Raw genomic sequence first — 21,359 nt, forward strand, 5'->3', positions numbered from 1 at the left:
GCAATATTACGGTGGCCATGGCCTGTTTTTTTTTTTTTTTTCTTCCAATCTATGGTTACTCTCTGGAGACTGCAGAGGACAAAACAATCAGCCGACATGAAAACAATGTCAGGCTGAATCAATACCGGGAAAACAAAACGTCAGCTTCGTCTGATTATCTGTCGACTACAACCAGCCTCTAACTGGTCTGTGCGTGGACCTCTGGGTGAAATATAATGTAGCTGCCGTGCACAGTCTGACATGTGTTCTGTCCATTATGGGTACTTAAGAGGAAACGGGATGCATGCACACATCATTAGACACTGAGAAGAAATAGGGGTCAATGGGGCCCCACAGCTCGGTTCTGTCTGCTGATGGGCCAACGCAGCCCTGCCCTCATTACTCAACCTCACACACATTTAAAAAAATACAAACAAAAACACTTATAACCGAGCTGCTCTGGAGTAAGTCACCGTTTTTAAATTCAAAACAACTGTGTTTGTAGATCAGAAAGTTCTTGTTGATACTTCATCGGAAGGCTTTCGTGTTTCCAGATGTTATTTATTCATTTATTCATTCATCTGCATTGCACCATTAAGCCTTGTGAGCGCGTTTAGAAGCCGAGTCACAACTCATTTGCACAAACTCACGCAGGCTTTAATGTTTTTGTATTAATTGAACTTCTGTCGGGTCATTTTTCAGGATGTTTGTAGTACGTTGCACCGTTTGTTTGGTTTTACAGTGACGACCACAACAGAGTTTTACTCTGTGGTTTTCTACTGTACAGTTTGAACTGGGATCAATAAATAAATCCACCTCTGTATGCTCGTCGGTCTGCACACTCACATACAGCCTAACCATCCAGCATGACATGCTCGCATGCGGCTCAGATGAACGAGAACCTCTCTTCAGACCTACGCACAGAGAGGTGATCTAGTTTTAAAGGTTGCCAGCTGACTGATTGATCCAACTTGCCGTGGAGGCAGAAGACACAAAACAAAGGAGCTGCGAAAAGAACGAGCTGCTGAACATGGCAAACATGTACATGCATCCCGCCTGCTGTGTGTGAGCGCACTTTCTACTTTCTGAGACTGAATTTGCACATTTGTTTTATCAAGTTAAATTTGTCTTCATTTTTCAACAGCCTGCAAATTATAGATGCATAACAACTTAACATCTTTCAGTGTGAACCCCATCAGAACCTGCACAAAGGTACCGTAAATGCACAAAGCCATCTAGTTGCTCTGGAGATCCTCTCCATGTCCACAATTAAGGCGCTCTTCATTTTACATTCATATTCTTCACTTTTACACATTTATTTAAGATTTTCCACAACCACTCCTGTGAAATGCACAATCCTTCATCTCCTATGGGAACAACAATGCACTGATCAACTGAAGGACAGCTTTGCAGGTCCCTTTAAAAATGGTCTGGGTGACAAATGTCCCATTTGGCTTTAATGTAGCAAGATGCATCAGAGGAAGAGTACCTGAGGGGGAGCATTTGGTCACATCTTGTATCAGAGGAAGAGAAATACTCAGGTTCCCTCAAGTCATTGTCGGTAGAAGAGGGATGGTAATTACTGCAGCTGCGATGCCCGATGAGGTAAGGATGGGTATGCTATGCTAGTGTGAGTCCATAGGCCTAATGCTGTTGCTTCCTAATGCTCCTATCAGACATGCATTTAGATCTGAGCTCTTCGGGAGCATGGTTATGGTTGTTGCTCGTTTCCTCTCTGTGATATCATATCACTGCGAGCTGCACCAGTCAATGTGATGCTTGTAGCTTGCTAATTCGGGGGAGCATTAGTGAGCCGAGTTTCAGTTCTTTCACGTGTGTGTAACTCAATCCTTCACACATGGATTTTTACATTTGTGCAGCAGCGAATAAAGAGTGAGGGAAAACTCCTGCACAGCTCCGGGAAATGTAATATTGTTTTTGGCTCTCCTTCTAAAAGTTTAGACATGTTAAGAATTCAATCTTGAATAAACGTTTCCACACATGCTTCTTTGTACTTTGGCATCAGACGTCAGAAGTCACTATAACGTCTATATCAACAGTTTCTGCATTTAAAATCTATCATTTTCCATTTTAAGGACGCCACTACGGGTAGAACCAAATTTTAACGAGGGTTACAACAGCTGTATTTACATTCTTATCACACCCTCGGCAAAATAAACACTAGTTCTCCCAAAAGAAGCAGCTACTTAAGAGAAAAAAGTGGGAGGAGAAGCAAGTTCAGAGGCCTGACCCTCTTCTCTTCTCGCCTCCTCCTCCTCCTCCTGCTGCTGCTGCTCTGCTGCTTGTTTCCTTTTCCCCACGCTACGTTTACTGCCTTCATTGCATATTCTCAGCTGTGGGCCCAATCTTCTCCTCTAAATGCTGTTCTTCTCAGAGAGGGAAAGTGCAGGGCACATGGGCATTTCTTGCCTTTGCTACAGAACTACGCGCCCAATATCAACCCTGCTTACACAAACACAGAGAATATCTGCAGAGGCATTATTCTGTAAGGTTGGCCATTAGGCGTCCGGGGGGAGCATAATCATGTGCTAATTGCAGAGGTCAAGAGAGACATCCTGTTAAAATGGGCATAAACAGAAGTAATCGCATTTATCAGCACAAGATATTATTAGCTTACCACCTTAAATAAAAATAAAAGCTGCATTTCTACATTAAAAACAGACCGTTTCTGAATGAAACCGTGAGGAAAGTTCATTTAAAGGTGGTCCAAGTCTGCACCAACCCGCTGAACATCTGTCATTTATGTTTTTTTCGTGTTTAATGCAGCATCAGCACCGTCAGACTCTGATGGCTTCTATATTTCCTATATTGTAGGTCCTGTTCATTCGCTGGATGTCGTCTCTGCGGTGCTTTCAAGTCCTATTTTTGTTTGCCGAGATGCTGCCGACATGAAGCGATACAGCAGGGGGTCTCTGGTCAACACTCAGTGGGTCTACATGAAGAGATTAACTCAATTATAGCTATAGTTGGGTTATGCTCCTAATTTGAGCAAGGGTAATTCTCCCTGGATATATGGCGGTGAATGAATCGGATCAGAGGCACAAAGCATGTCATACCCCGGTATGATAGGTGGCGCTGTACCCATTTTAGCTATTGCTAATAGAGCCACTTCCTGTTGACCTCTTTACCAACAACAACAACAACAAACTCAGGCATTGGAGAAAGATGGAGAACGCAGAGCAAGATGAAGCTACGTCCCTCTACATTTGGTCTGTGATGAGCTGCTTGTTGCACAAACGCGATGCACAACGGAGCATTCTCCATCACGTTGTTTGTTTCTTTCTGACGGCGACAACAACAGTAATATCGTCTCCTTTGACTTCCGGTTCACGACCCCGGGAAAAAAATCTCGAGCATGCGCAGAACGCAAAGTCTATTTCACCGTCTACAAGCAGGTTTACTTTTACTTTCAACCGAGTTATCCCGGGGTCTTAATCCGATCCAATTTCTTGTCAGATTAAGTTGTCTACATGAACTTAATAACTCAGTTTTATTGTAATTTAGCCAATATTCCGATCCTCTCAGTGCCATGTAACCCCACTGACTGTTTTACATGAACTTAATAACTGTCTTATTGTAATTTAGCCCTTAATGCGATCCTTCCAGTGCCATGTAACCCCACTGAGTGGTTTTTCCCTTTGGTTTGGTGTATAAGAGCCCCAACAGGTTCATAAAACCAAAGATACATGATAAAGCTGGTTCTTCGTCCCAATAATCTGTAACCTGCCTCATTTTTTAACCATATTCTAGTTCTTAGTTGTCAAAAGGTTTAAATCAAACCCAGTAAAAGCACTTAAAAGGTCATGTGAACGTGTCGCAGGCGGGACTGAACTCCAACGACTTACCATAACGGTGGACCTGGCATCAAAGGCCACACGTTTGATCCTCTGAACGATGCCATCGCCTCCATATGCCTGCAGTGTACGAGGAGATAAATCCCAATATTATATCCACCACAATAAGCATCTGCAATTTGTAGAGTTACTAAGAAAATATATTGGTTTACGTCAATTAGAAATCATCGCGTACTTTTTTGGAACTGGGATTGTTTGAATTTACTGCTCCCCGACTCTAAGTTTGTTTACTGCCCAGCAGCTCTGCTCCATCTGAGCTCATTTGTTGGCAAAAGCACCTGGGCAGCCTAAGAGTGATCAGTCCTGAGGCTAATTCATCAGGATGTCCAATTAGCAAGAGCCGCCTGAGCAGGACTTCTGCAAGGGAGCTCGGCGGTGTGCACGAAAGAATGAGTGGACTTTGTGGAAGCAGCTGTTACACACTGCATGAGGGCTCCATGAGTGGGATCAGAAGCTTTTACAACCATTGTCATAGCATGTTGTTGGAGCTGTTGTTTTTCCCGTCAGTGGAAAGGAGGAAAAGATTGGGGGCTTCAAAAACTGAAGCTGGAAAAAAAAAAAAAAAAAAAAAAAATGGTTGAGAGATGCCACAGGCTGCTTGCTCTGCCTTCTTAGGACTGGTTCATGCTTTGCATGAGTCAAAAACACACCATCTTTATTCTAGAGTTCATCTCTTTCATGCTTCCTCTGAAAAGCACAAAAATTGAATAAATAAGGGGGGAAAAAAATAAATAAAACACAATTTTATTCTTGCTTAGGGGGCAAGTACTTCACATTCAACACCCTTTAAATCCACAGTAACTATAGCTACCATTTTTGCAGCCAGCCCTGAGAAACCAGGCGTTGCCACCGTGATGTGAAAAGGCTGAAACTGTCCAGGCTTTGGCAGGAAACGGACAGCAAAAATCTGGAGGTTTCTGCTGCTGCTTATTTCGTGGGAGGTGGTTTGTTTTACCAAGCAAAAAATAGCCCAGACATTTCTTGGAAAAAAAGGACAGGACCTCTGGCTGTTTGACTTATGGTTTCATACATCTGGGGACTTCAGTAAAAAAAAAACAAAAAAAAAAAACACACATGGTAATCTCAGTGTTTGACTGGAAACACGGACTTCCTGCAGATAAGCTTTTAAAATAGGGCAGCAATAGAAATTTTAAACATGCTAATGGCGCTTTCCTAAATACCGCTTTTGGTGCGATGCAGCGTGCCTGATTAATGAAGACTACTGGTGCGATTACAGTGGTACAACACAAGGGGAAGAGGGCGAAAGGGCTACACTGAGCTGAATGCATAAACAGACTAGAGAAGGGAGACGGGGGAGGGAGGGAAGAGTGGAGGATTTCTGACCTGTGCAGAACCGTTCAAAACACTGCTGATAAATTGGACCAGCTGCTCCATGGTCTCAATCGGCTCACTGGGCAGGAAGTACTGCTCGTTGGATGTGTTGAGGATGATAACAGACGGCACTGTCACCTCACTAAGGAAGAGCAGAAAACACAGCTTTTAACACTATTAAAAAAAAGATGCAACATCATAAGCATAAATTCTCATAAGCATCACTGGAGAAGTATAAAACCTTCAAACTTTTTGCTTTTTAAGCACAGCAACCTTTGTGATGAACATTTCCAGGCCTGAAACTGCCCGGTTTGTCCGGCGGTGTTGTCCTTCCTGTTCAAAGGACGGACCACCAGTCCAATCAGCGACGATTCATGTTAAATAACTTCATCCCTTTTTTTTTGTAATGATGTAAGTGTATTGAATCGTATCGCTAGCCGAATATCGTGTATCGAATCGTATCAAATCACATTGTTGGCCGAATATCGTCTATCGAATCGTTGGCTGAATATCGTGTATCGAATCGTATCAAATCATTGGCTGAATATCATGTATCGAATCGGAGGCTGAATATCTTTTATCTAATCGTATCGAAGGTTGAATATCGTGTATCGAATCGCAGGCTGAATATCGTGTATCGAATCGTATCGAATTTTTGGCCGAATATCGTGTATCGTATCAAATCGTTGGCTGAATATCGTGTATTGAATCGTATCGAATCGTTGGCTGAATATCGTGTATCGAATCGTAGGCTGAATATCATGTATCGAATCGTATCGAATCGAAGGCTGTATATCGTGTATGGAATCGTATCAAATCGTTGGTTGAATATCGTGTATCGAATCGTTGGCTGTATATCGTGTATGGAATCGTATCAAATCGTTGGTTGAATATCGTGTATCGAATCGTTGGCTGAATATCGTGTATCGAATCGTATCGTGAGATTAGTGTATCGCTACAGCCCTTCTCAGAACTTTGGTTACAAGCCTAGTGTGACGACATTTTGCTTTTTGGTACCATATCCCACAACAATAACCAGGCAACGACACACTTTCACCACAATAAATACATTTAAAATAAACAAACAAACACTGTCACCATTAGAAATAATAGCTTCTTTCACACATGGGTCAAGCTCAACTCGCTGCTGTTCCTGATGAACATTAACGAGTCTTTACACAAGTCAAGCTGGCAGAGCATCAACGTCATGTGTGAAGGAGGCTAAAGTTTTAGGGCAAAGAAGATAACTCTATGGGAGGAAGTGAGGAAGAAGAGATGAAAGTGTACAAGCAAGAAATGGGACGATAATAAACATAAGACTGGATTTATCTGCTGGAGAGAGCTCAGAGAGGACGACTGATGGCTGCAGACCTAGCTTTGTTGTTGTTATCACTAAGTAATAATGATTAGCTCTCCTGTTCCGTCTTGTTTGCTTTGTCGGTAAAGTTGTGCAGATTTAAATTCATGAAAAGAACACAATCACGATCGTTTCTCCCTCTGTTCTGTGTACGCTGTTAACCGGAGAAGATTGAGGCTGTGGTTGACTCCTATTATAAAAATAATGACACATGTTCATCTACTCCAGTCATTTACTTTAGCGCTCTGGATCATGACTAATGGGAAACACAACATCAGAGCAGCAGTGTGTTCATCTGCGTCATATCATTCGTCAGACATCAAAACGAAAGCTATAGCCTTGCCATTACCGTCTCTGCCGCGCAGATAAATCCCCAGTTAACACCTCAGCTCCCTTTCAGACTAACCTGGAAATAAGTTATTTTAAAAAATATTTCAAAATCTTGGAAGTTTTCAGCCTTTCAAAATGTTCTCTGCTTTGTTGCAAAGACCTGCTCTTATAGCATTACACCCCACCACTGTAGGGGGCGCCAATGAGCATTAAGAGGCTTTAAAAGAATGACTTTTCACCAACGATACAAAGGCTACGTTCACACTGCAGGCTAAAGTGCCTCAAATCCGACTTTTTTGCCCATTTGTGACTCATATCTGATTTTTTCAGAACGGCACAAATCCGATTTTTTCTCATTAGATCCAGGCCACTTTCATATGTGGCCCAAAGTCGGATCCATATCAGATGTTTTTCAAAGCATTACATCCAACTTTCACACCATTAAAATGAGACAGACTTTATCACTTGGCCATAATTTTGTTGGCTCTGATTGCACAACAACTCCAGAACTGATCCACACAGGCTGACATGCGTAGCTTCCATTATCCATATTTATGGCTGAGACCGTTCACACTGGAGTCTGATGACGGTAAAAATTAAATTCCAATGTGAACAGCCACATAAATAAAAAAAATAAAAAAAATCGGATCACAGCATAAAATCAGAACTGAGCATTAAGCCCTGCAGTGTCAACGTAGCTTAAGTAATGCAGCCCGACTTCATTCAGAGTGGCATTTCTCCTGCCTTTTATTTGAAACTCACAGTTCACAAACGACTATAGCTGGCAGGTGAACTTCCGAGTGTCCAGAGGAAAGAAACTGCACCTATCCTGAGGCACAAACCTGGAATCCAAGAGGTCCAGTCATCTCTGTACAGTAAACGCACTGTAAACTCCTAAGCTTGATAATTTCAACAATTGGGCCGAGGATTTATAAACCTCAGAGAGATAAGGAATACGGTCGTAAAAACAAGCAAACCCCCTTCCATACGTCTTGTGCAACACCGAAGTGTGACTTAGATAAGGTATCCTGGACGCATGTGCGCACACACACAGTCCATCAGTGTGCTGCCACCTCACATCCCCGTGGTGCTGCTAAGCCTGGCGACAAATTGCACACACTCGCACATATATCCATCACTGTCCCAACCCACCACCCAGCTGAGATCCGGAGTGCAAACACACACGCCCGTGTGTTGGAGTCATCAGCGACTCACGGCCGTGTCCAGCTGAGATCTGCCATCACATGAATACACACACATAATGAATGCACACTTTCGCTTAACATCCAGCCTACTCCAGCAGATGGCACCCATTTAAAGTAAATATGGATTAGCATTTATGCACGGGAGTGAGGTTGCTGCCAAGATAAAGGGTAATTTCCTGTCTTTTAAATACAAATTACATGTACAGTACTATGCAAAAGTCTGTAGCCACCACGGAGTTTAGAGTTTCTAATTCTAATGCGCTTGAAAGTCAATATCAATGAGCATCTTTATTCTCCAACACAGCCTGAGGCTTCTCCAGGCTTCTTGAAGGACATCCCAAAGCTCTTCTTTGGATGTCGGCTGCCTTTTGTTCCGTTCTCTGCCAACATGACCCCACACTGCTTCAGTAATGTTGAGGTCCGGGCTCTGGGGAGGATTCATCCCTCCATCAGACCTGTTGCCACTGATTTTCAGTCCACTTCCTGAATAACTGGCATACCGTTTCCTTTCCCTAAGAATGGCTCAGTAAAGCTAAAGCCAAGAAGCTGTTAGCACAAGCTGAATCAAAACAGTATTAAAGGGATAGTTCGCCTCTTTTGACATGAAGCTGTATGACATCCCATACTAGCAATATTATTTATGAACATTTTCTTACCCCCTGCTGCGTCCTGTGAGCCGAGTTCCAGCCTCGTTTTGGAGTTGACGAAAGTAGTCCGGCTCGTTGGCTGGGTCCACAAAAATAAAGCGTTTTGCTTCTCAAAACAATATGCGTTCAAAAGAGTAATACATTTGCGTCACAAAATCGTTCTCCAGGAAAAGGTCAGACCTCACAATCGCTTGGCCCTATTTTCTCTCCCCTCGTATCACTGCGTACTGCCGCCTGCCGACAGCCTGTTACAGTGTTTACTGCTCGGAAGCAGGGGACTGCTCAGTCTGCACGATTTTGTGATGCAAATGTATTACCCTTTTGAACGCATATTGTTTTGAGAAGCAAAACGCTTTATTTTTTAAACCCCAGCCAACTAACCGGACTACTTTCATCAACGCCAAAAAGCGTCTCACAGGACGCAGCAGGGGGTAAGAAAATGTTCATAAATTATATTGCTAGTATGGGATGTCATACAGCTTCATGTCAAAAGAGGCGAACTATCCCTTTAATATAAAATTCAATGTAATATGGATTAATTTTTGTAACAACTGTATTAAAGTTATTCTTGTTATTAGTCGGCCCTCATGTTGGGTTTTTCACAGCTTATTCAAATGGTTAGCAATAATTCCACATTTGATCAAAGACAAACACAACTTGGAGTGGCGCACTCTGCGAGTGTTTGTGGCCCCGCTGAAAGCAGAAAACGGTAATCGCGGTGACGACAGAAAGGGAGACAAAAAGCCATCAGATTTATTTCTATGGCCCTCCGATGGGAGAGGATTAGTGGACATTGACAGGCCAGGATTTCATTCCTCAAAGGAGGGCAATTAATCCTGCACTACAGCAGCCAAATTCAGCCCAGTAAAACCCAGAGAAATGCATATTGTATGAACCCGTACAAAATGAGGAGTGCTAATCATCTCTTTTATCTTTAAATATACACCCTGCCTGTGTAATGTCAGCTGTGTACCAGGTTTCTGATGGTTTAATGCAGTCATATTTTAAATCTACTACACTCGCCGACTTAATTACACAGGACTTAGGAGACCATGTCTGCTATAATCTCTCTCATGCAAACAATAACATGCTCAAATTAAAATAAAATCCAGCAGCGGACCCATTATGCCTGCAGATTCTCACACCAAATTACACAGACACACATAATGAGATCCTGTAAGTTATGAGACACAAAACAGACAGGCCAACTGGTGGAGCCCGGCTGGCCTGTAAAACTGGTGGGCTTCCGTCTAATTAAAAGCATGCGTGTCAGCTGGAGGGTCTCTCTGAACATGACACCCTAACAGTAGGCCTCAGACCGGGCACCGAGCTGTTGCAGCAGGGTCTAAGTGCATCATTAGCGCTGCCACACACAGCCTCATCAAAAATGTCCTCTTATATTCTATCCTCACATGCAGATTTGCAGGACTGTGAGCATCTTTTATGCTTTTTTTCGTGTGATTCGTCTGATTTCTGAGGGTTGAAGTAGCCAAGAGCACTGAAAAAAGAAATGACAGTCAGTCTGTGTAATTGACTTCTCCACAAGGGAGCATCTTTAATGGCAAAGGCTGGCATTCCAACCTGGTGCAGACCTGGATAAGTGGCCGGCAGAAAGGTAACATGAGGCTGAGAAAGAGGAGAAAGACTCGAGAGGAGAGGGAGAGGAAGAGGCTGGATGTGAGATACTCACCCCATAATGAGGCTGTTAATGTAGTCGTTTCCGTCCATGTGGCCAAACTGGAAGTCTCTGGAGAGGCGAGAAAAATCAGAGGCATTAGAATCAAATCAAATCAAATTTATTTGTATAGCACATTTCATGTACAAAACAATTCAAAGTGCTTTACATAAAATAAACGCATTGCAGCAGGGAGTGTTAGAAGCATTAAAAATACATAAAAGAATATAAAGAGAAACAAATAAAATAATTTAAGTGAATTTAAAAACAAGCAACAGTCCAGATAAATTCAAAGATATGGTGCAGATTTCATGCATAGACTCATGATAAAAGAAATGTTTTTAATCTGGATTTAAAAATGTCTCCATTTGGTGAAAGTTTAATCTCCACTGGCAGTTTGTTCCACTTGTTTGCAGCATAACAGCTAAATGCTGCTTCTCCATGTTTAGTCTGGACTCTGGACTGGACCAGCTGACCTGAGTCCTTGGATCTAAGAGCTCTGCTAGGTTATTCTCTAAAGACAAACGGTGCGACCAAATAAAAAAGATGACTCTCTGTGGGCTGTGTAACATTAGCACAGAGTGGGACTTCGATGCACAATGCAACACAGACATGAAATTTGGATGAATGGAATCGAATGTTGTTGCTGTTGAAAACTGGAGATCGCTTTAGTAAAAAAATATTCCCCAAAGCTCCGTCCTGTGCCGTCTCCCGTTCCTCCTGCCGCAGAAAAGTGATTCATCTAAACGATAAGGTGGGAGGAAAAATTCAATTTGTATCTCAATGCGCTGCACTATGTCTGAGCAGAGTGTATTGTGGGTAAGTCCAGGAAGCGAGTAACTTCCACTGCGTGACTGATGATAGGAGCCTCTGCATATACGTTGTACTCGTATCAAATCATAACAACATCGAGGACGTTTGTGCCCCCGGGTGATAAAGACCGTCTGTACTTTTATGAATGACATGTTTATAAAAAGAAAGAATAGTAAACCAGACTGAGACCAACGCATTGCAGTGGGAAATTATCTCCAAAATGTGACGTTTAAATTGAACTGCATTCCATTTTTAAGTTTGTTATTTGCACTTTTTCCGCTCAGTTGCTTCAATATTTACAGATCTGCTCATCCAGCGAGTCCATCTTCACTCCGACACTTCTTGGCAAGACCAGCGAGCGGGCCGGCCAAGAAGGGAGGATAACTTAGTGAGAAACTCGGCTGTATTCGAAGGAGGAGGAGGAGGGAGGGATGCGACTAATGGTTCCTGTAAGTCCTTTTGAATGTTGCACTAAAAGGCCCAGTGTTTTGGTCCATTTAAACACTCCCTCTGGAAAACTATTTGTGGTTTTATGTGGAAAACTTTATTAGTTTTATCTGTGAAGTTGTGTATTTCTAACAGGGAAGAAATGTTTTCTAAAGACAAAGTGGGACTAAATTAACACCTCAAGGAAAATGAGCATCTTTTGACCATATGAGCTACAAATCATTCTGAAAAGTAATATAAACTTAGACAAATTATGGCACCTGCAGGCTCTCGGTTATTATATATTGGATCAACCACAAAAACTGCTGGAAATAAGAGGTAGCACGAGGCTAGAGCATAATAATAAAAAAATACTACCAATAATTTTGCACTGGTACGACAAGATTTTTGGTAAACTGTCTCACAATTTCCCAAATCCAGTGTTAAATTAATAAGCAGTATTTAACATGTGAGGCATCATCAAGCTCAACTTGAGCCTCTTCCACACTGTTGAAGTGTTCGGATATTATTGCTCCACTTCAGTCACAGACCCAAAATCAACAAATCTGTGACAGGTGGCATAGTGGAGCAAACCATACTAAACCCAAAGGCTGTCATGTTGCATGTCATGGCTCTGATTCTGCCGTCTGAAAGGACACACTGCTTCTGTTTCACACAGTGTGAGCAGGAAAAAACAACAGCAGGATAATGGAGCTGGGGTGTATGGAGCTAAAGGGAACGTTTGTTTTATTTAAACTTGGACCTTATTTCTGGCATAAAATACGTTTCTCACCGATAAAAGTTTGGTGAAAGTCGGCGTCCTATTGCACTGTTAGATCGGAGATGCCGTGTTGTTGTTATCGGGGGGCTTATAGGATGCTTTCTACACATGCATCTACTGGGATGACATCAACGCGCGGCGCTGCAGCACAGCTCATTCACTCCGTGCTCTGTGACAGTCGGCTAACTTCACACGGAGTTTGCTGCTGCTAGTTTTGTGCAACATGGCAGGATATTTATCAGATTTTGACGACATGAACGACGATTTTGAGTACGATGGACGTCCTTACCGGAGTGAATGAGCTGTGCTGCAGCGGCACGCGTCGATGACGTCATCCCAGAAGATGCATGTGTAGAAAGCTTCCTATAAGGCCCCGATAGCCCCCAATAACAACAACACGGCAGCTCTGAGCTAACAGAGCAATAGTACGCGTTCATTCATTCATTGGTCTTAAAGTATTGGTGAAATAAAGACAGATAATGCCTTATTTAGAGGCTGTATTGTCTCTGCCCTGTTCTCTCCCGTTATAGGCAAGGCATGGCAAGGCATCTTTATTTATATAGCGCATTTCATACCACAGGCAACTCAATGTGCTTTACATAAAGACAAGGCATTTAAAAGAACAGCATAAGGCAGTATAAAAACAAGCAATTTAAAGAGAAAAAAAATAGAATAAAAATTAAAACACAGTTAAAAGCAATCAAAGAAGAGGGGAAAAAGAAAAATATAGGAAAAATATAAACTCAACCATAAGCACACCGAAAGAGAAATGTTTTTAACCTGGATTTAAATGTGCTTACAGTTGGGGCTGATTTCAGTTCTGCTGGTAGTTTGTTCCAGTTGTGTGCAGCATAACAGCTAAAAGCTGCTTCACCGTGTCTAGTTTGTGGATATACGCGGATCTCCAGTGATCTAAATATCTTCCGAAGGACGCCGACTTTCACCAAACTGTTATCGGTGAGCAGATGAACGTATTTTATGCCAGAAATAAGGTCCAGGTTTTAAAAAAAATAAATAAAAGAACTTTCCCTTTAATTGAGTAATTAAAATCAGGCACTATCAATATCAGCTCGATGGGAAATCTTCCAATTCATCAGGAGTTATGATTCAAGTGCAAACCCCAAAACAACTTCTCTGCTAATAAAAGCTACGCTGCTTCCTGTAGCTCGTTAGCTTCTCTGCCGTTTGGTTCGAGGCAAATAAAACACAGAATATTTTAAGAGGTTTTTCCCCTGAGAACAGCTGGATGAGAGCAGTCGCAGTGAACCAGAATAGTGAATTCATGGGACTTATTACCAAAACAAAGAACTACAATAACACGACATAACAGCCTATATATAGCTGAGGGCAGAACTGGATCTTTTTTACATGGCACTTAGTGACACTATAAAGCGCACACTGGCGCTGAGAATAAGTTGCCCCAAGTCTAATTGCCTTTAACCAGGGAATCCAAGGAGCCCAATACCATTTATAGAAAAAAATCATGGGTTAAAAGTCTCAGTTTGAGGGACTCTGTGATAAGGCTTCTTGTCAGAAGCATATGAAACTCAAGATGATAATAACTGGTGCGAGATTTCAACTCAACACACATGCCAATTGACAAAATCAGACTTTCCCACAAGTGCAGGGATGTGCCTTTAAGTCCCTCCACATAAATGGTGGGCGAGCTGAACACCGCAACACTGATTACTGCATCAAACAGCATCAGCTCATTCAAATGTCAGTCATCTCTCCCGTGTTCTCCTGGTTCCATGCGTCGCCTCCACCCACCACCGGGGGCGTCGCTGCAGACGACGACTTGTAATTACGCGTAACGTTTAGGTGTGTCAGAGCGCTGCAGGCGGCTCTGATCTCAGCGGGGTTCTCAGACTCACGAGTCTTCAAAAGGAGCGCTGGGCAGTGCGGCAGATAGGGCTACAACTGATGATAGAGATCTGCGTAATCCAATCAGCCCTAATGGGGTTGGCTGAAAAGGCAGAAACAACTTTGATCGTGGCGGTTTGAGACGCACCTCTTCACTTCCCTCTTCAGCTGAGCACACGCTCGCTTTAAACTGAAAGATTAGCCTACCAACCATTACGCTTGATTGTACACGTCTATATTAAACATTTGGGTGTCTGTCACCAGCTGTCCTCCCACTGCTGGAGCCAAAATAACTGTTGTGAGATTAAACATTGCGGTGCTTTTTTTATTTGCCTTGTTACAGCAGTTCCTCTCCAGCACAGGAACAGGGCAAACAACAGAACATAAATACCCCTCCCGTGTTGTTATTGCACAATTGGAGCAGCGGAAAACAGAGAATTATGCATTAATACAAGCAGAGTTGAGTTTCTGATTGACAGCTGAAAAGAACACCTATATTTGGAAGCTGACATTTCCCATAATTACCTCTCTACTGAACATCAACAAAAAAAACAAAAAAACAAAACAGACATTCTCTGACAAACTTGCTTGTGAATACACAAAGCAGCATTCCCCAGTGAGCGCACCATCCTGGAATATATGTACAAGCTTTCATCTCGGACCTCATCGTGCATTCGTGCCTTACCTGTTAAAATGTTCTCTGTATTCCTTTGCCACCCTCTGCATCAAGGTCTTTAATCTAAAACCAAATGAGAAGAGAGTGAAATACCACATGAGTTGGCGCCTATCTTTTTTTAGCCAGTGGCTGCAATTAGTGGGAAGCTTTCAACAATAACAGTAAGTCTTATCTTTATTTGAAAGCCGCACACTTAAGTGTGGCTATTGTGGCAGCGTGGTGACAATTTATAAAGAAGCATGCATTTTAATTTCAGTGTTCTTTGTACCTGCTGCTCTCCTCCGAGGAGTGCTTCTCATCGATGACTCCAATCGCCACCAGTTTGCCTGAGGTGGCAGACAAGGATTACAAATCACAATCAGGCACACAAAGAGAGGGTGTGAAGACGAGTTAGGGACTCCGTGGGAGATGCATCACCTCTAAATGGGGGTTGAAAGGAAGAGGCAGAGGGCGCTTTTACTCATTCATCACTCAAACACTAAACCAACTTAGGCTTTCAGTTAGGTTGGACAGGAAACAAGTGGTCACTTTCTGCTAGAGGAGCCATTTCAGTGCCATTCAAAACCCAACAAAAACCCATAACACAACAAATGGGACTACTAAAAGAAAGGCACACCGTTACACAACTTTAAAGGTCTCTTATTCAAACTGGTTTGGTTCGAGGCTGGAAGCCCCTTCACGTTTGGAGGAGAGTGCCAGCCTGCCCCCTGCTGGCCCCTGATGCTGAAAGCTTGTGTCAACATAGTGGACAACAGGCATCAAGAGAAAGAACAACACTTTATTTTACTAGTGTTCATATACACCTCAACATGTACTCAAAATAACTTGGATTGCGTAGGAGCTTCATGTGGAACTCTACCTGTGGGAATATGCATAATTACTTCTGTGCAGTCTTTGAGTAACAAGGTGTTCTGGATTTGATGTTGTAGAAGCTGAATGTTCTTCGGTGCTGGAATAATCAGCAAATAAAACTTCATTCATCAGTGCATCGTCAGGAAGAGCAAAGGGATGTTTCTGTGTCACTCTGGGGTTCTCAAATTGAGTATATGCCACAATTATGGGTTGAAAAAAAAATGACGGAAAAGGGTAGAAAAACAATTTCTTAGTAAAACTTCTGAGTTGTCAATGTGGTCGTGTCACTTTCATGGCTTAAAAGGTAGTTTGAAATGCTTACAAGGCTCTTAAGTGGTCACATTTCCATTAAAAATGACGTCCAATAGGTGAAAGGCTTCTCGCTTTCCACAGACCTGACGGCCAAAGCCCCATTATAAACGCAGGTGTCATCATCACGAGGATAAAGCAGTGCAGATGTAAGAAAACAAGCTGTTCGTAGATGGATTTTGGTTCAGATGCTGTGCAGAAGATCGGAGTTCAGGGTCTGTGAACGACCCCCGAGCTGTTCTGATTTTAGCCAAAGTTACGTAGCCCTCGCTGCCTTTGAAGACTCGTAAAACTCCCTGAAACTCTTTGTTTTCAATGCTTCTTTGTTACAACAAGCAGCTTCATGGCCCATTACCCTCTGGCTTGACGTGTCCCTCTGTGTGTTTTGGTGTATTTTGTGACCCACAGATGAACTGGAACAATGCTGAAATAGAAAGCCAGTGCTGCCTTCTGCAGCTTCATCCTCCAACCTAAGAGGATAGTTAGACTTCTTTAGTTATAAGGCGTTTATTGCTGTGTCATGAATCCCTCATAAACGCTCCAGTCCTTTCAAGTTGAACAATTTGCTGGTGAAAGCTTATATAAAGTCGTATTCGCTCGTGTCCAGCGATGTAATCTAGTTTAATATATCCATCTGAAAACCCAGCTCGCTTTCTAATCCTCTGGTTTAAAGAACTGTTTACCCAGAATATGACTGGCACGGAGAGCATAGCCAGCGTTAATGCACAAACATGTAGCTGCACTATCGAGGGGCTGCCTGAGTTCTCGTGGTCGTCTTTACCCTCTGAGGAAAAAGCCTTGTGCACCATGAAGAAAACAGAGCTGCTCCTTCAACATATCCAAACAGATTCGGCTTCCAATATGCAATCAATCTGACACTACGTCCGTGTTTCCGTCTCTTCAATTATGGCTCATAAATAGAGCTAAATTACAGTTTCGGGCTCCTCGTTGATTTTGTTCACTCTGGTATTTAGATGCGTGTACCAAGTTTCGTGTCAGTATGACTTATGATGTGTGGGATGGAAGATTTTGGAGCATAAAATGTCATTCCACCAGCTGCACTGAGCCCCAAGTGCATGAAATGTTAAACTTGGTTTAGAAAGACTTCAGAGACAAGGTGGCTGCCATTTTTTATTTTTACCGCTTTCACACATTCACATCGGGCTAAACTGCGAGGTCTTTAATCAGTCGCACGGTGTTTATCCAATTACGATGCCACGGAGAACATTTACGAGCAGAAACGTTGATGCCGAGCAGCGAGTTTAGATCGTCATGTGCACAAATCTAAGCTGCCGTCTGCCGAGCATCCCTCTCCTCAGTAAAAACACACATAAAGGAGGAAAATGCTTCATCTAATATTAGACGGCACATTTTTTTCTGCATCCATTTACAGCCGTTTAAGAGGCAGTTTGTCTTTCACTCTCGTGTTTAAATGACCTTTTCAAGGAAAAGTGTATTTGAGCAAGAAGAGCTACAAAGGCTTATTTCTGGAGGGCAAAGAGACTCTTTTCTCCAACAGCCCCAACACACACACACACGTCAGGCTAATGATTCTCCTGACGGCAGCAGCTCTACGAGGTTTGATTTCTTTTATTTCTAAGCTGCCATGGGGTAGAGTGTATTTTTGAGGGGCCGGGCTGCTGAACATTGGGGACTTAATAATATAATAAAACTGTGCTGACGCACTTTAAATGATGTATGCTTGTATTTAATATGCAGTTTGAAAATGCTCACAAGTGACTTTGGCTCCCTTGGTCGTAAACAGTGAAAAGGACGCGCACACACACGGACAAAAACAAGCAATAAAAAAAACCACAACTTATGCTCACAGTTGAGGAAATATAGCCGTTTAAACCAGTCAGTCTGCAGAAAATGGAGCCGCATATATTCTGGTGATGAAGTATGAGAAAAACAAAACAAAACCCCCCCAAAAAAGGCCCAGATTTGGCTTTTCAAATGGGACAATTTAGCCATGTTTCTTTGTTTTGTGTGACAGCAAAATGGATACTTTGAGCTTTTGTACTGTTGGCTGGAAACTCATCTCTGGACATCCCTCTCTCCACAGTTTTCAGAGTTTAAGGGACATTTTGGCAACCATTTTAGGACCAAACCATAAACCTTGATGAATGTATAGTGAAGCTTAAAGGGATAGTTCGCCTCTTTTGACATGAAGCTGTATGACATACAGAAGCAAAACGCTTTATTTTTTAAACCCCAGCCAACTAGCCGGACTACCTTCATCAACGCCAAAACGAGGCCGGAACTCGGCTCACAGGACACAGCAGGTGGTAAGAAAATGTTCATAAATTATATTGCTAATATGGGATGTCATATAGCTTCATGTCAAAAGAGGCGAACTATCCCTTTAAAGAAGTTGTGCATTGCATGAAAACAGCATACCTGTTTCTCCAAGCTCATACAATGTGAAACCATCAATCTGAAGGTATCCTTGGAAGCGCTCCTTGTTCACCCAAGATGACAAGTTCCCGTCTTCGTACTCTGCAACACAGGGAGACACATCCTTTCAGAGGCAGAAGGACAAAGCAGCTTATTGACATTCAGCGCACAGGCCGTCCATATCAGAAGCGGAGCAGAGGAGTGTATTGATGGCCGGACTGTCAGACGATCACAGTGTTTACCACATGTAGGCTCTTCGGGGGGGGGGGGTAAAGAGGGGGACACAAGCTGAGCATTCACAGACACAGGTCAGCTGAACAATAACCCCAAATCATTCAGAAAGGCTGAACCATTTGCATTCTGAAACAGTCCAAAAGTCTGACTCAGAGAGCAGATAGGAAATCAATGCACACATAAACAAAAGTATCAGAAGGTTGGAGAATACTCAAGAAAGATCCATTTTTATTCAGAACGAATGTACAGCACGTCTTGTCTTAATAAAAACAAAGGTTTATTTACAGGCGGAAGCGCAGCGAATGCATAACTCAACATGTGTGGATCAGGAGAACAATCAGAAAAATAAAGCAGGTTTCTTTCTGAGCGCGAGCCACATGTTGTTGCTCCACCAACATCTGCACACTGCATGTAAACTGTCCCCGGGGGGGCTGCAAAAAGGCTGCAGTTAGCCTGCCTGAGAAGAACAGCTGAGGAGGCCGAAAAGCTCATAATTGATGTCAAATGTAGCTGGGACCTCATTATGACACATTAATAAGTCATCACCACCTTTCAGTTGCCATTACATTAATTACAAGAACACTGATGACTTTTAACATCGTTTTTTTTTTTGTTGCCGCCGGGCCTCGAAGGATCAGGGAGGATGACGTGGAACATGACAACTTAAAACCAGGAACATGCTTTTAAAAGCCTGAGGTTGTAGCTTGCAGTAGTTTGAGAATCTATTTGTCAGTGCTGCTGCTGTGCGAAGGCGCGGGAGCCTTGCTGCAAAGCCTGCTGAGTCAGTCGATGTAGCAGACATTCCAAAGACTCTTTCCACAGATGTTCTGGCTTTATAAGACAGCATGCAGCTGCCAAACTTTTCCCCAGAAGCAGCACAGAGAGAAAGCGTGCGGGAGGCCCCCTTTCAGAGATTGTGCAGTCTGATGAAGCTCTTCTACACCGACTGAACCTGCTTCACCTTGAAACAAATTAGCACTGCTCCCTTCCCCGGGTGTGAGCCTCACAAACTCCACGCCGCCCTGCAGGAGCCTGTCAGGCGAGAGCTCGCACCGAGACGAGATGGAGCGATGAGGGGCAGGAGGGGGAATAACAGCGGACAAGTGGGTGGAGTGAAGATGATCCGGTGTCAGAGCACGGAGCGGAGGGAGGAGGAGGTTTCGACACACTTCAAGGATGAAGGTTAATGGCACAGAAGACCTCCAAGACTATGCAAAATAGCATTGAAAGAAGCAGAACCGCAGGGAGAAGCATGAAAGAGGGAGGGAGGAGCATCAAAGATGACTAACTGGGTAAGACGGAAGGTGCCACTGGGTGAAAAGATCGAGGTTTGAAAATGTAACAGAACGTGGAGTAATACCGACACCATACAGTGGAAACCTTTATGTGGAATATTCTACGTTCCTATTGGATGGAGAGAGGAAGATCCTGCTTCTCATTTTCATAAGATAATAGATAATCAGGAGATTTCTTTGCCAGTTCAAAGGCCGAGGCATCTCAATAACTGCTGCGGTGATTTCAATGAGATTTCACTTCGTGGATGAATCCTGGAGGCTTTGGTGCCACAGTGAGGCTGTTTATTTCAATCTGTAGCAGAAGATGAGCAGAAAACAGAGGCTGTGTTCAAAACCACATACTACATACTTGCAAACTGTATACTTCCATTCTGCATACTCATCGATCAGACAGTATGCAGAGCGTTTACCCACAATGCATTTCGCTCCTGCCCGAACCAAAATCAGCCAGCCTGAACCTGATTTCGCTTAAGCTCTAAACTCTGTAAACTTTAGCAATATTTGAAACATTTTCAGGCGAGAAAGTAGTCGTTTAGATCCCCAACGTGTTGAAAATCTTACAAAATACCGGCTATTTACAATTTTGTTCCGACGAATTCGGCGCTCCTAAGCTAGCCGTACTGAGCAATGCACTTCCGGTTACTTTCACAAAATAAAATACCCGTTGCCTTTTATCATAGGGAAAGCCATTACGATACAATTGGTGCTTTTGTTTTGAAAACTGGAAGTGAACATACCCTCGTTGTAGCTAGCTTGAAACTGCCGTTTTGACAGGAAATGACGATCGGCGACGTCACGTTACGTTGCATCTTGGGTAGTTTGAGTACGAGTAGTAACCTCATGATGCATACCCAACATTTCGGCGAATCTAGTATGCATCCGGGAACTTCTCGCATACTCAAACTCGCATACCAACTCAAAAAGTTAGTATGAGTAGTAGGTGTAGAAGGAGAAGTATGCGGTTTCGAACACAGTCAGAGTCCTAAAGTTAGAACATTTACATTTTGCAGAATAGAAAAGCCCCAAATGTTAACAGAGTTTATGCTTAAAAAGTGTAATATTATCAAAAGATGCAAAGAGCTCTTTAAGTTTGGCTCGAGGAGGGACGCTCTGGGTAGGTGAGTCAGCATGTTCACCACTAAGTTCTACACATATTGAAGTTTAAAAGGCATAAAGTTAAAGATAACTTTAAGAAAAAACAGATGTTTATTTATCTCTCCGAGCTGAATCGCTGATAAAAACCTTATCAGCACCTACAGAATTCTCCGAGCATCTGACCTGCACTCTGAAAATGAAAACACTCGATGCCCAAA

At 42.9% G+C, this 21,359-nt stretch overlaps 1 protein-coding gene across 1 annotated transcript in view; it reads right to left on the reverse strand.

Annotated features, from left to right (window-relative positions):
- Positions 1-21,359, reverse strand: part of tmx3b (thioredoxin related transmembrane protein 3b) — a 37,968-nt gene that overhangs the window by 3,415 nt on the left and 13,194 nt on the right. The window contains exons 10-15 of the mRNA XM_075452339.1: positions 18,521-18,619; positions 15,228-15,285; positions 14,969-15,022; positions 10,416-10,472; positions 5,199-5,328; positions 3,846-3,914 (exon numbers count right to left, since the gene is read on the reverse strand). Of these exons, the coding sequence (XP_075308454.1) occupies positions 3,846-3,914; positions 5,199-5,328; positions 10,416-10,472; positions 14,969-15,022; positions 15,228-15,285; positions 18,521-18,619 (467 nt within the window). The remainder of the gene's footprint in view (positions 1-3,845; positions 3,915-5,198; positions 5,329-10,415; positions 10,473-14,968; positions 15,023-15,227; positions 15,286-18,520; positions 18,620-21,359) is intronic.

Source organism: Odontesthes bonariensis, chromosome 20 (genome assembly GCF_027942865.1).
Source record: "Odontesthes bonariensis isolate fOdoBon6 chromosome 20, fOdoBon6.hap1, whole genome shotgun sequence".
Taxonomy (NCBI): Eukaryota; Metazoa; Chordata; class Actinopteri; order Atheriniformes; family Atherinopsidae; genus Odontesthes; species Odontesthes bonariensis.